The following is a 13,802-nucleotide window of genomic DNA, read 5'->3' as shown; positions in this document are numbered from 1 at the left end:
AGCCAGTAGGGCATGATGGATAGATCACTGCTTGGGGGTCATTTGGCCTAACCCGCTAACATTTTCTGGCTGTGAGTCCTTGAGCGTGTCATTTCAACTCCCTTGGTCTCCCTTTACTCAAACTGACCCCAGACTTGTCGAGTGGTTCAGATGGAATACTGGACATTCAGTGTACTGGGAGATATAAACACTGGGAGATGTACAAGGGTGACCTGTCTCAGCATACTGACTCTATCCCTGAGCTGGAACCAATAATAATGCTTCAGGTCCAAAAAGTGGGCGGGCTCCCCTTTATCCCTAGAGAAAGCAACTCTCCAGGATTCCCAGCTGGTCTTCATATTGGCATACCTAAGACAAGGATAAATCATGATCATGACAAGGCAAAATAAATATTTATTAGAAATAGTAAAAGCATTTCTTCATTGGCACTAAAACGTTCTCTATGACTTCTTTCTTAATTTAACACAGAGTTACACACATAACACTAAAATCAAGTATGTGAATTAAAATTTACAAGGATCAGGCACATTCAGTGAGAACAAGGTGACAATTCTATGTTTGGGACCAAGATCACAGTATAAACATGTAAATCAATGCAAAAATCAAGTATGGCTTACAGGCCCGGATGAAGGCCCATCGACCTGGGCCCCGCCCAGAGCAAAAGGCCACAGTTCACCAGGCTTTGAGGAAGGAAAGGAACTTCAATAATACTGGGCTCTCTCAGGCAGGGGCCTTCTAAGAGCTTAATTACTTCACAGTACAACCTCATACCTTCTGCTACAACCCAGAGGGGAAGGTAAGCACCATTTTCATTCCAAACAGATACATCACATGATGTCTAGAATAATAGATTCCTCCTGAGGCAGTTTAGCTCAAGGAAAATTTCTAGCCAAAACCATTATCCAAGCATGGGAGATTCCATGCCTGGAAAATGCCTACCCCTTAAATTACTGAAATGTAAATCATGAAGTTTTAAGATGTCCTTATATGCCCATGAATTCAATGTGGCACGGTATGTGTGTGTGTGTGTGTGTGTGTGTGTGTGTGTGTGTGTGTGGTTTGGACACACCTATGTGCACACTTGAGTTTTAAATCCGTCATAGGGATCATTGGGACAATGCAGACTGCCATCATGAATCATCTGAGCAAAACCCCAGCCCTCCCTGACATAACATATGTGGCAACCACAAAGGCAGACTCAAGTTTACTGAATAACTGTGCTAAAAAAAAAACCAGAACAAAACAAAACAAAAAAAACGGAGCTGGGAGAGACCAGGAGTCAGAAACTCCAGCTCCAACAGCTCTGGTATGACTTCCTGCCTGGCTTTAAACAAATCCACTTTCCTTTCTGGGGTGTAGTTTCCAGGTGTAAAATAGGGGAACTGATCTTTTTAAACCAATGATCTCTGCTCTGACTCATTGCTTCCTTTTGCTTTGGTAAACCTACTGAGGCTCAGATGATCTAGGCTGAAAGCTTTTTAAGGGATGAATATCCAGGACAGAAAATGGTCCTGCCAACAAATTCCATTCAGACCCACAGAGAACAGCTCTCCATATGTGTGAGAAGACCAAGATCCCATTACTGATTTCCATTTGCCTCACTTCCCAGGTTTTGTTCAAGTGGGAAATGGAGAGCCATGTGGCTCTGTCCATTCATATCCAAACAAAAACAATTTTGGAATGACCAGACCGTGGCACCATGGATCCAAATGGCTGTACTTCAGATCAGGGCACCTGTTCGGGATGTATGCAAGTAGGGAACTCCAGATATAGGATGTTGATCTCCAGGCTAAAAGGACCTCGAAGTCCATCTGACCGTGATCTTTAATAACATCTCTAAAAAGTTCTGCGTAAACATCTCAAATATCTGGAGTAGTTGCTGGATGAACGGAACCAAAATCTTTGTCCTTGAAATTTCCAACCTTTGGCACTGGTTCTGCCCATCTGGAACACACGTGCTCCACCTACCTCCGTGACAACCCTCCTCCCCCAGCCTCCCCTTTCCAGAGGACATGTCAAGTGCCTGCTACCCCTGCCCACACAGGAACTTGACCCGAGCGCGGCTTAGAGCCCTGCTTGGCATCTGCTGGGAATACAGGGGCTGCCGCCGACTTTGCAGGTCTCAGGCTCGCCCTCGACCTCCTCTCTCAGCCCTGGCCCATCAGGGACACAAAGGCCAAGTGTCCACTCACCCAGGGTAGTTGCCACGCAGAGCAGCCCCAAGTGGAGAAATGTCCCCAGAGTGGACTGCTCGGCCTGCACTCCTCGGTTTACCTCAGCTCAGATCCACTAGCCAACTGCTAAGTTGTCTAAAAGCCAAATTTATTTTTATGCCCTTTAAAATTAAAAATTCATGATTAATATCACTGTAAGTCCACCCTCCAAGATTCCCACATGAATCCTTTTACCAGACACATAAGGCAGAGTAGATTTTCTGGCTGTCTAGGCTCCAGTGATCGGGAACAAGTCTTCTGTCTCCACTGCACCTCTGCCCCAGATGACCTTGTGTAATTTCTGGGGGAGGAAATTGGAGGACGAGGCTCTAAATACAAGCCCTGTGCCTTGGCAAACACTCCTTTCTCACACTCCTTCTCCTCAGCTTCAAAATTCACAGTTAACAAAAATATTAAATGCCAGAGCATTTCAGGTATTTTGTTAAATTCCTCCAACGAGAAATACTGTTGTATAATAGTAACCTCTGAGATTTAAGACCGTATAAACAGAACAGCTGCTATTTCTGTTTCAGATGAAGCCACGATCCCAGCTGGGAGGCATGCGTGACTGCAGGCCCAGGACAAGCACAAGGGCCAAGCTCTTCCCCCAGGTCGCAGCAGCCCACACGGGCCCTGCCTGGCATGTCTCATGTGGACTTTTGTGTGTGTGAAGAAAAGCCTTTTGTCCCTGCTCTGGCCACCCTGAGGCCAAGTATATAATACTTACAGCTGCCCCAAATCCCAAAATCTATTTTAAAACCACATACTTCATCTGAAGTAATTTTCAAAACTGAAATGTCTTTTCTCTATTGAAAATAAAAACCCTGTGTTAATTACTAAAAGTGTCTCTCAGTGTGAGACAGTTCGAGCCTTGACGTGCCAAGGCTCTCATTCCAAGAGTAGTTTCCTGTTCCCTGAAGGGTCCAAAAAGGCATTTCCAGAGCTCAGTCCCCTCCTCCCCCAGGATGTCCCACTGAGTTCAGTCCCCTGTTTGTGCTGGGATGGGATCAAGAATCCCTTCAATTCTGGAGCCCAGTCACAGTAAGGGAGCAGGTGGAATGTGTGGGCCGGGATTGGGGCCGGGGGAGGGGGGGGAGTGCGTCAAGGAGATGTTGGCAGGAAGGAAGTTCTGCTCCTCAGGCCTCTGTCCCTTCCCTGCCACGCTTCTCTCCCAGCCAAGATGACCTCCAGTTGGTGAGCCCAGAGACTTCACCCTGGATTTCAGGGACTCCCAGGCTCAGGACTGCCCACCATGGATTTACACAAACTCTTTGCTGAGTAAAAAAAGAAATCCAGGGTGTTTCCCACTCAGACTGACAGCAGCCTCTCTCAGTTCAGTCAGCCGCTCAGCGTGAGGATGCTTTCTGCTTGTAGGCACACAGAGCCAGGCTCCTCCACTCTGCAAAGCCCTCAGCGCCAAGTCCAGGGCCAGCCAGCAGCCTCAGACGGCCCATGCCCACACCAGCTCTGCATTCTGCTCCTACACCGAAGTTTCCGGAAATTCATCTATTTCATCAAAGGCGTTCAGGGTGGTTTTGCTGTTGCTCCTGGAAGAATCTTGGATTTTGTTGAAATCTGCTTTCAAAAGAACCCCAAAATCCCTATTTTAGAAAGGCAGCGCTCTGTAACATGGGCTTCCATGTCCCAATGCACCACCTAATTCTTTTTTCACCACCTGATTTTTAAAAGTTATTCCAGGTAGGGTTATAAAATGTCACAGCTGAGGGGCATCTGGGTGGCTCAGTGAGTTAAGCATTTGACTTCAGCTCAGGTCATGAGCTCACGGTTTGTGAGTTTGAGCCCCACATCGGGCTCTGTGCTGACAGCTCGGAGCCTGGAGCCTGCTTCGGATTCTGTCTCCCTCTCTCTCTGCCCCTCCCCCACTCTCACTCTGTCTCTCTCAAAAATAAATAAACATTAAAAAAAAATTTGCTGCCACAGCTGAAGGGGACCTGAGAACCAATTTGCTTCAACCCTCCCATTTTGCAGATGGGGAAAATCGGGGCCCTCACACACGATTTGCCTAAGATCACATGGTCAGACAGGTGTGGTGGCCACGCTTTCTGACAGCAACAGTACCTGTCCGTCTTACAGGCCCTGGATCTTCATTGAGGAAGGAGACATGCGTTTTCCATTCCGTCCACTTCACCTCATTGATCCTGCAAGTGTGATAGTCATCCTATTTCTCAACTGCACCTCATTAGGTGCAAACAAATAGCATGGCTTTTGCGGTGCCCTAGACAGCCCTCCTCTGCCCACCCCAGGGATCTGGGACTCCTACCTCACATGGTCATGTCAGCATTTTTAGGGTTTGAAATCTACCCAAGTCCCCATTTTCCCAGGCCTCAAGGGATTGGTCTCCTCCCAGTGTGTGGGGCCCCAAAACTCAGAGAGGTGTCAAGGGGACATCTTTAGACAGCTACAGCTGCTCCTTACTGGTCTATGGGGAAGGAGGGGAGGAGGGCCCAGGCCGAGATATGACAGTGTGAGGAGTAAACTTGTGGAAGTTTAGAAGTTTAGGGTTAAACTAGGGTTAAGGTCTCACTAGGTGAAGGTGGTTAGGGTTCAAACCCCAGTAAGAGTGGGCAGAGTCTAAGGTGCTAGATTATAAATGGAGGCAGTGGTTTGGCTGAAGTTCACATTCAGAGAACATCTCTAGAATGAGGGTGTCAAAATGAGAGACACTTGTTAGGCTAAGGATGACAGCCAGAAACGGTGGTTTCCGCGGTGTGGGATTCTCAGTCAGAGAAGCTGTTTCCGGTAAGGTGATACACAGAGGGCAGTGTGTAAGGTCAGGCAGTCAGACGGGGGTAGGATCGTCAGAAAAGTTGGTCACGGCATGAACAAGCACTTTCTAAAAACCAGACAGCCTGATATCTGTCGAAAGTAGCTGTCTCACTTTCCACTTGCCAGTGACGAAATGTGCCTCGGGTCCCCTGGTGTCACATGAACCCACACAGGATAGAGAGGAAGACAAAGAGTGCCAGGCCAGCAAATGTTTCCTAAACCAGACAGTGTCAGGGAGAGGCCATGGAGGCCCCTGCAGGGGGCAAGAGGGGAACTGCAACCAGCAGTCTCCTTTCCTCTCCCTTCGGAAGCTGGAGAAACCTCATCCCAGGGCCAGCAACCCCACGAGAGCAAATTCCCTGTTCCAAGGAGGTCAGAACCGACGGTAGCTGTGGTTTGGGAAGCAAGCGGTGGCACCGTTTCTCCAACGTTCACCGCCTCATCTCTCTCTCCCCGCCCAAAGACCACCACCACCCGGGGGCCCCTCTCCCTTTGTTACCGCAGACACAGCCGGAAATCTTCCTCCGCTACCTTACACAGCTCTCCCATCCGGAACCTGCTTCTCAGCCATTCTGGTAACATTTTCTCAAACTCCAGAATCGTCCTGGCTCTCTGGGGACATAAATGAGCCTAAGCACATCAGTGAGGAGCCAGCCCAGGAAGACAGCTCCACAGGGATGTGCACGCACGCGCACGTGCACACGCGCACACAAGTACACGCACACACACCACCAAACAGCCAGCTCTCCCTCCACTGGGCGCTTAACGCATAGATCCTGAGGGTTCGGCTAATCCACAGATTTCAAAAATGAAAAACCAGTAAGTTTGGGGAAAGTGTTCAAATTGCTTTAAACATAACGTAAACAATGTTTCTGGAAGTCCAGCAGCTTCCTAAGTGAAAATGTTAGGATCCTGGGATCCCACAGGGAAGAGAGGGGCAGACATCACGTAGTCCCACCTCCATGCCAGCCTTGGACTACCCCTCAGCAGTTTTCCTGTCAATAATTTGTCAAATCTATCCTGAATATAATCAACGAACCAATTAAGAAGGCCGTAATAATTAGAAACTTCCTGGTCATTGCCCCCAACACCTCAGTTCTGCCTTCTGGGGCCACAGAAGGAAACTGTCCTTCCACAAGTAGCTCTGCAGATATCTGAGGGAACCCTCACCTTCTTGAACTCTAGTTCCAATACCTTCTCTTGTGAGGCACAGGTTCCAGTCCTCTCTCAGGCCTGGTAACCGGTTCTGGACCATCCTGTGGGGTAGTGTCCTCAGTGTATAAGGCCCACAGCGTGTAAGAGGTGGCAGCCAGGGTCGAGGACAGCAGAATTGTCCTAGGCCCTATGCTGCTCCTCTCAATGCAGTCTAAGGTCACAGTTCAACATCCACATATCACGTCATTAACTCTGAGCAGTACATGTCCATAAGCCTGGGTTTGCATCACATGTGCCGCTGTCCAGTCACACTGCCTAGACCTTCTACCCAGGGAACCTGGACTAAGACTTCCTCAAACCTGGCTGATCGCAGAGCGCTTATGCAGATTCCCAGGCCTCCACCCCAGATCCACTGGTAAAGACAGTTGTCAATACCGTGTGCTGAACTTGGTCCCCGTGAAGGCCCCCGTGCCAGGGCCTCTGCCAGGCTCACCTGTAGACGCCAGATGCGCTCACTCTCCTTGGAGACGTTCTCCACGGTCTCTCCCATCAGGGCGATGAGCATGTTGAGGAGGAGGACGAAGGTGAGGATGACGTAGGTGATGAGCAGGAACAGAAAGAGGATGGGGTACTTGGAGTTCTGTTGTATGTTCAGGTCGCCCAGGCCTATAGTGAGCTTAAAGAGTTCCAGCACCGAATCGCTGAAGCTGCCATAGGAGCTACAGTCCTTGTTGTCACTGGAACACTTCTCGATCAATGAAGCCAGGGCTGGGAGGACATAACAGGGTGTTCTCCTCTGGCTCTGTGCCTGGCTAATTACCCAACAAGCTCATGCATACTTGCACGTAGACACATGCCCCCCGCCCTCTCCCCCCTCCCCCCCCCCCCCCCCCCCCCCCCCCCGCCACATACACACTGCAGCCCTACTGCCTCATTCTCTCTGGCCATTTAGATTCCACCTCCAGCCTCAGCTCCCGGAAGCTTCATCAGGCTGGTTCTTTGCCCTGACCTCCTGCAGAAAGCTCTTCCTGCCCAACAAAACAGGCTCCTCTACCCTGCCATTTGGCCCTTGATCACTCACAGACTTGCAGAGTTGTGAATTATAATCCATATGTATCCCTGGTTCCCCAACCAGGCTTTGGACTCCCAACTTCCTATAGCCTGGGCCATCCTCCAAGACTGTAAGGTCCTGAGTCTCTTTCTAATGCTCTGTAGGGAGACCCTCTGGCCAAGACCTGGCTTCTTTCTTCTCTTCTCTCCAACACACCATACTAGTGGCTCATTGTTGGTTGGATGGATGGATGGATGGTCAAATTAATGAGTAAGTGGATGGATGAATAAATAAACAAGTGAAGGAGGAAATAAATAAGCACATTGTGGTCCAGCAAAGATACCAGAAGATGGGAATGGCTGCCTAATTTCAAATGCCAATGATCCCTGGGGGGGGGCTGGTGGATGGGAGGAGGAGAACTGGCATGGGAAAATACAATGATATCTTTCTCTGCAGGAGTTGTAAATAAAATAAAAATAAAATCAGGTTGTACAAATGAAGAGATTTTAAGTGGGGCCTCCCTATCTCCAGTCCCCAGCAGACCAGAGGCTCTCATAGATATATCCGAAGTAAACAACAAGTAACACAATGCGTGGGGCCAAAGGAGGTTATCTCCATGCATTAATTTACTCCTATTTTTCAAAGACCATTGATGAGTCAAATTTCTGCAAACTTTAGTTTTCCTATTTGTAAAATGGGGCCAAAACCACCTGCCCAGCCTACCTCAGGTTGTGGGGCCACATAACATGCTGGATGTGAATGTGGGTGGCATACCCCACAGTGTGGATGGACAAGAGTGACGGGTCTGCTTCTAAGCCTCAGTTACCTTATGATAAGGGATGATGACTCCCCCTTAGTCGAGATATTGGGAGAAGTAAAAAGACAATGCTTGGAAAATGCTAAGCATGGCAAGGGCTCCACTGGTAGGTGACATAAGTGTTGCTGAGGCTGCTCCTGTGCCTTATCATTTTGACATCTATAGAAGGTGCTTTACAAATGTGGGAGTTCCTATTATTTATAAATCAATTACCTACTCCAAATCCAAGTAAGAACACAATATATACAAACAAGAACTTCAGAACATCATGCAAAATGACCTATAAAGAAAGAAACATGATTCAAGGGTAAGGTTTGAGCACATATTCACTAGACCCTGATCTCCTTACTGCTTCCCCTCACCAGGCCCCTCATCCTAACCATGCCTTCCCTCAGGCTGTCCTCCCTTCCCCTAGACAAATCCCCCTGATGCTCCAAAGTTCAGCTCTAGGCCGACCTCCTCCAAAAAGCCTTCCTTCCCTTCCCTTCCCTTCCTGCTCACCTCCCTCCTCCCTCCTGGAACACAGTCTGTCTCAGTCCCTGATGATTCAGCCTGTATGGGAGCACCTTTCTTCACAGACTCACATCTGAAATCCTCATACTTCCTGGGGGCAGTGGTGTGCTGGAGCCAGCACATACACGCTCGTAAGAGCTGACGGTTACGTTTTCATGAATTTTGTAAGCTGGTGTTTAAACACAACCATTATTAAAAATTAAATCGCATAAGCTTATAATTAAGTAAATTATGTTCAAAACAAAGATAATATTCAACACCCATCACTTAGTTATTTTACAATTACCTATGCTCTTAAGGTTATTTACATCTACAGCAGTCATACGGTGTGCGTGTACTACATAATGTGTTACTGCACATCTCTTCCCGACTCTGTTTGATGATGTCATATTGGTAGCTGGAAATCAGCCATGGTAGGATTTACACCATGGAAATTGGTAAATGGTACAAATCAGAGACATTATTCTGCTGATTGTCTAGGTCTGGAATTAAGACAATGATAGAGAAAATGTTACGGCAGATTAAACTTCCGAATGTATCCTATCTGTAGCTGCTGTATGGTAAATTACACAATAACATTAATGAAACAGTCTTCCAGCATTTGAAAATTATCATCCGATTCAGCAAATAAGTGGCTCACATCATTGACAAACAAGGGAAGATCCCACATAGGGCTTCATCTCACATCTTCAAGTCAAGAAAAATACCAACCAGCATTTATGCTTGCAACAATACTTTTGTCAGTTGCAACCACAGATTGGCAACAGATGGAAGAGCTCAACAAAATCAACAAATCATTCTGCTGGATTCAACTCGCTATGTGGAATTTACAATAAAGAGCATAATTTATTTTATTATTTGTAAATGGTGTACTACTCATCCTTTGCATAGTAAAATTTATAATAAACATAATGTGTGTGTGTGTGTGTGTGTGTGTGTGTGTGTGTGTGTGTGTGTGTTTCCCAGAGAGCTGGTCGTTAAATATTTACCAGCACACCACTGCCTGGGTGTGAGCACACTTCTTCATAAAGCGTTATTCCTTCCCTGTGTCCAACAAGCCAGGTGTTTTTGGGTCTGGACACTTAAAGCCTGACCAAAGGCAAAGAGAGACAGTGGGGTTTGGGAGAAAGAGCAGAGGCTGGCCCATGAAACAAGGCCCTTTTGTTCTCCAGACCTGTCTCCCCACCTGAAAATGGACATTCTCTGAGGGCTCCCCCGCTGCAGAGCCTGCCTGTCTGCGATGCTCAAAAGCTCCAACGCACCTTCTGGATCATGACGCTGTACATGCCCATGGACTGGAATCCCCGCGTGTAGTAGAGCATGTTGGCCCAGCCCAGGGCCATGGCCAGCACAAGGCAGGCGAGGTACTCTTTGTAGGCAAACAAGTACAAGAAGACAGACAGTATCACAAGCACAGCTTGGACAAAACTGTTCAGGAGACACAGGAGACAAGGGCCTTACTTACTCCTCCTCAGCATATGGGTAGATACTCAAACCCCCAACCTCCCACACCCTGTGGGCTAATGCCAAAGAGACAGGCGAGGCTGCCCTGGCCCCACTCAACCATGTCTAAAATCCAGCCTTGCAGGAGCCATCAGCAGATGCGAGTCAGAGCCAACAGTGGGCTGGCTGCAGCTGACAGGGACTTGTTAAAAATACAGATCCCCAGGACTCAAGGAGATTCTGGTTCAAAAGCCCTGCAAAGCAGCCCAAGCGGTTGGATGTTTTTTAAATCACCCACGTGATTCCATGTGATTTCTGAGCCCCACATAGGTCAGGAAACCACTGGGGTAGACAGGATACAGTGAATAATTGCATTTTTAACAAAAATGACAAAAACTGACCATGTCTATACTTAAAAGCCATTCATAACAAAAGTCTCCCACGACCTACTTTTAAAAATCTTTTTTGGGGTGCCTGGGTGGCTCAGTCGGTTAAGTGTCTGACTTCGGCTCAGGTCGTGATCTCACCGTTTGTGGGTTCAAGCCCTGCGTCAGGGTCTGTGCTGATAGCTCAGAGCCTGGAGCCTGCTTCGGGTTCTGTGTCTCCCTCTCTCTCTCTGACCCTCCCCTGCTCACACACACTCTCTCTCTCAAAAATAAATAAATATTAAAAATAAATAAATAAGTAAAATCTTTTTAAAAGCTATAACACATGCTAAACGATAGATACGCTAAACAGAGACTGGTTGCACAACAAAATGAATATACTTAACGCTGTTGAACTGTACACTTATAATGGTTAAGATGGTAACTTTCATGTTACGTGTATTTTACCACAATTAAAATTATTAGGGTACAATATATAACAAACACACGGGATCAAAATTACTCCTAAACATCGCTAACCAACAGCTATGCAGACATCTGGATAAAAAGCTCTCTTGCTTATAACATCACAGTCTCCACGGTTATAAAATATCTAACTAGCCAAAGTAGGACACAGGCAACCTTGTTTTTCTCATGCAGTGAAAAGCAAATGTTTGGGTAATCGATACATTTTGGACTGAAATGAGGAAGCGTGTATACACCCTCCTCATCACTGTCAAAGCACCTAGGAAGCAGAAGAGAAGGACAGTGCATCGGTGCCTTTTGTCTGCACTAAAGCCAGTGGCTGTATAAATGAATTCTTCTCTGGAATTATCTTATTTTCTCAAAGGGAAAAAGACTCCCATGTGGCTCCCATCATGGGGCAGTCCTGCACCTGGCCTACCACTCACTGAAGTATCTGGGCACCCCACCTGCCCGCAGGGATGAAGAATTCCGTTCGTGCCTCTAGAAGGCAGGTACATAGGTAACAAAACACCTAGGTATTTGGAAACATTGGGCCAAGATTCAAGGTTCTATAGAGACCCAGCTTCCCAAATGCTCAAAAGAGGGGACCTACAGAGCTATAGAGCCAAACATTCTTCGTCCCATGCTGCAAATCCTGCTCCATTCACAGGCAGCAATACCGAATCAGCCTCTGTTCATTTAGAGACAAGGGTCACGTAAGCCTCTGATGTCATCTGCATGTGACCTCGTTCAGAAAGGCTGCTGGGCTGGGTTTTCTGGCTAGGGCCCTAAGGCGGCCAACCCTCCTCTAGCATAAGATGAAGATGACTGGGAGGCTGGGGTTGAGGCTCTGCATGACTCACTTCCATGCTCTGGGCTTTGGTTTTTCATGCTACAGATGAGACTCTATGACTTCTCCAGTGCTTTCCAGCCCTGATCTGCCAGAGTCCGACATGGTAACCTTGGACCCCCACACAACTAGAAGGAACTGGCCCAGACCATCCATCCCTTCATAAAGAAGTAAACAACACTACTAAGCCTCCTCCTGCCTTCTCTGCCCCATCTGCTGCCCAGGGCTCTATGTCAGGGTGAAGTCAGTCATCACTGCAGCCTGATGGTGGGCACTGTGGTAGGGTCTTCTGGTCCTCTCCATGGGCATCCATGGGCCTCTCTTACTAGAGGGGAGAAAGGAGGTCCCTGGCCACGAGACTATGGCAGGATGACTGAGACATGGTGACGTGGGAGGATGGTCATTCCAGAGGACACAGCACCCACGACACAGGACTTGAGCCCTGCCTGTGCGGTGCTGACCAATGGGATAGACCTACTTACAAGACAAAGTGAAACCAGGCATCAGAGAGAATGGACTGCAGATCTGAGGGTCTCAGCAGGAAGATCGCCATGCCCTGAGGCCAAAAAGGAAAGAAAAGTTGCACCCTCTTCATGCCTCTCACTGGAGGATCTGAGGAAGGCAGTGTCTCCCCAGGACTGAGACTCAGTGAGGGGGAGGGTGTGAAGGCCAAGCCGGAGCCCAAGTGAGGGATACGGAAGGGGATCTGTGCTGGCACACAGAGGCAGCCCCAGGGTAAGCATGGCTGCACCCCCAAACTTCTCATACCTCTCACTACCCCCTTATCCCCACCCAGACTCTGCAAAGCAGTACAGCCACACAGCTCCCTGCCATTCTGCAAATGTGGCCCAGCTTCTAAAATCAACAACACAAGAAACAACGGGTACTGGCGAGGATGTGGACAAAAAGGAACCCTTGTGCACTGTTGGTGGAAATACAAGCTCGTGCAGCCACTGTGGAAGACAGCATGGAGGCTCCTCAAAAAGTTAAAAATAGAACTATCCTACAATCCAGTAATTGCGCTATTGGGTATTTACCCAAAAAATACAAAAACGCTAATTCAAAGGGATACGTGTACCTCAAAGTTTATTGCAGGATTATTTACAATCACCAAACTATGGAAGCAGCCCAAGTGTCCCATGATAGGTGAATGGATAAAGAAAATGCAAGATATATAGCTATATATCACAATGTGTATATATATATGTGTGTGTGTGTGTGTGTGTGTGTGTGTGTGTGTGTGTGTGTGTATATATATATATATATATATATATATATATATAATAGAATATTATTCAGCCATAAAAAAGAATGAAATCTTGCCATTTGAAATGACATGGATGGAGCTAGAGAGTATTATGGTGAGCGAAATAAGTCAGTCAGAGAAAGACAAATACCATACGATTTCACTCACATGTGGAATTTAAGAAACAAAACAAATAAGCAAGGAGAAAAAAAAAAAGAGACACACAAAGAGACAAACCAAGAAACAGACTCTTAACTACAGAGAACATACTGATGGTTACTAGAGGGGAGGTGAGTGGGAGAATGGGTGAAATAGGTGATGAAGATTAAGGAGTATACTTATACTGATGAGCACTGAGTAATGTACAGAATTGTTGAATCGCTATATTGTACACCTAAAACTAATAGAACACTATGTTAACTGCACTGAAATCAAAATTAAAAATTTAATTAAAAAAAAAAAAGACAAAAAAATTATACGGCCTTGCTTTGCCGCCTCTGAGCCTTTTTTGTATGCTGTTCCCCATGCCCACCCTGTAATGGCCTCCTCCCCAGTGTCCTCATGCCCAATCCTACCCTCGCACACTAAAGGCCATCTCTGCTTTCAAGCCTTCCCTCCCTCTCGTATCCCCAGATAAAAGTCATCTCTTTTCCTCTGAGCACTTGTCTGGACCCCACACAGGGCCCTTTTCGTAGCCTATTTTAAAGTGCAGATATTTATGTCTATCTGAAATCCCCTACAAGACTGTGAGCTCAAAGAGGACAAATTCCCTCCCTCCCTATCACCTCCCCCCAGGGCCCCACATACAGAAGGTGTTCAGCATGTATCTATTGATTCACTAGTTAGATGGATGGATTGATAAGTGATCAATTGATAAACAGATGGAAAGATGGAAAA

The 13,802-nt window shown here is 47.2% G+C and overlaps 1 protein-coding gene across 1 annotated transcript in view; it reads right to left on the bottom strand.

Annotated features, from left to right (window-relative positions):
• Positions 1-373: 373 nt before the first annotated feature.
• TRPV3 (transient receptor potential cation channel subfamily V member 3) overlaps positions 374-13,802 on the bottom strand; it is a 33,815-nt gene continuing 20,386 nt past the window's right edge. The window contains exons 11-17 of the mRNA XM_060646999.3: positions 12,142-12,215; positions 9,799-9,964; positions 8,237-8,303; positions 6,649-6,923; positions 5,500-5,612; positions 4,293-4,372; positions 374-3,788 (exon numbers count right to left, since the gene is read on the bottom strand). Of these exons, the coding sequence (XP_060502982.2) occupies positions 3,694-3,788; positions 4,293-4,372; positions 5,500-5,612; positions 6,649-6,923; positions 8,237-8,303; positions 9,799-9,964; positions 12,142-12,215 (870 nt within the window). The 3' untranslated portion in view covers positions 374-3,693. The remainder of the gene's footprint in view (positions 3,789-4,292; positions 4,373-5,499; positions 5,613-6,648; positions 6,924-8,236; positions 8,304-9,798; positions 9,965-12,141; positions 12,216-13,802) is intronic.

Source organism: Panthera onca, chromosome E1 (assembly GCF_046562875.1).
Source record: "Panthera onca isolate mPanOnc1 chromosome E1, mPanOnc1 haplotype 2, whole genome shotgun sequence".
Classification (NCBI taxonomy): Eukaryota; Metazoa; Chordata; class Mammalia; order Carnivora; family Felidae; genus Panthera; species Panthera onca.
Note: the sequence above shows the minus strand (reverse complement) of the source record. Positions and strands in the feature narration are given on the sequence as shown.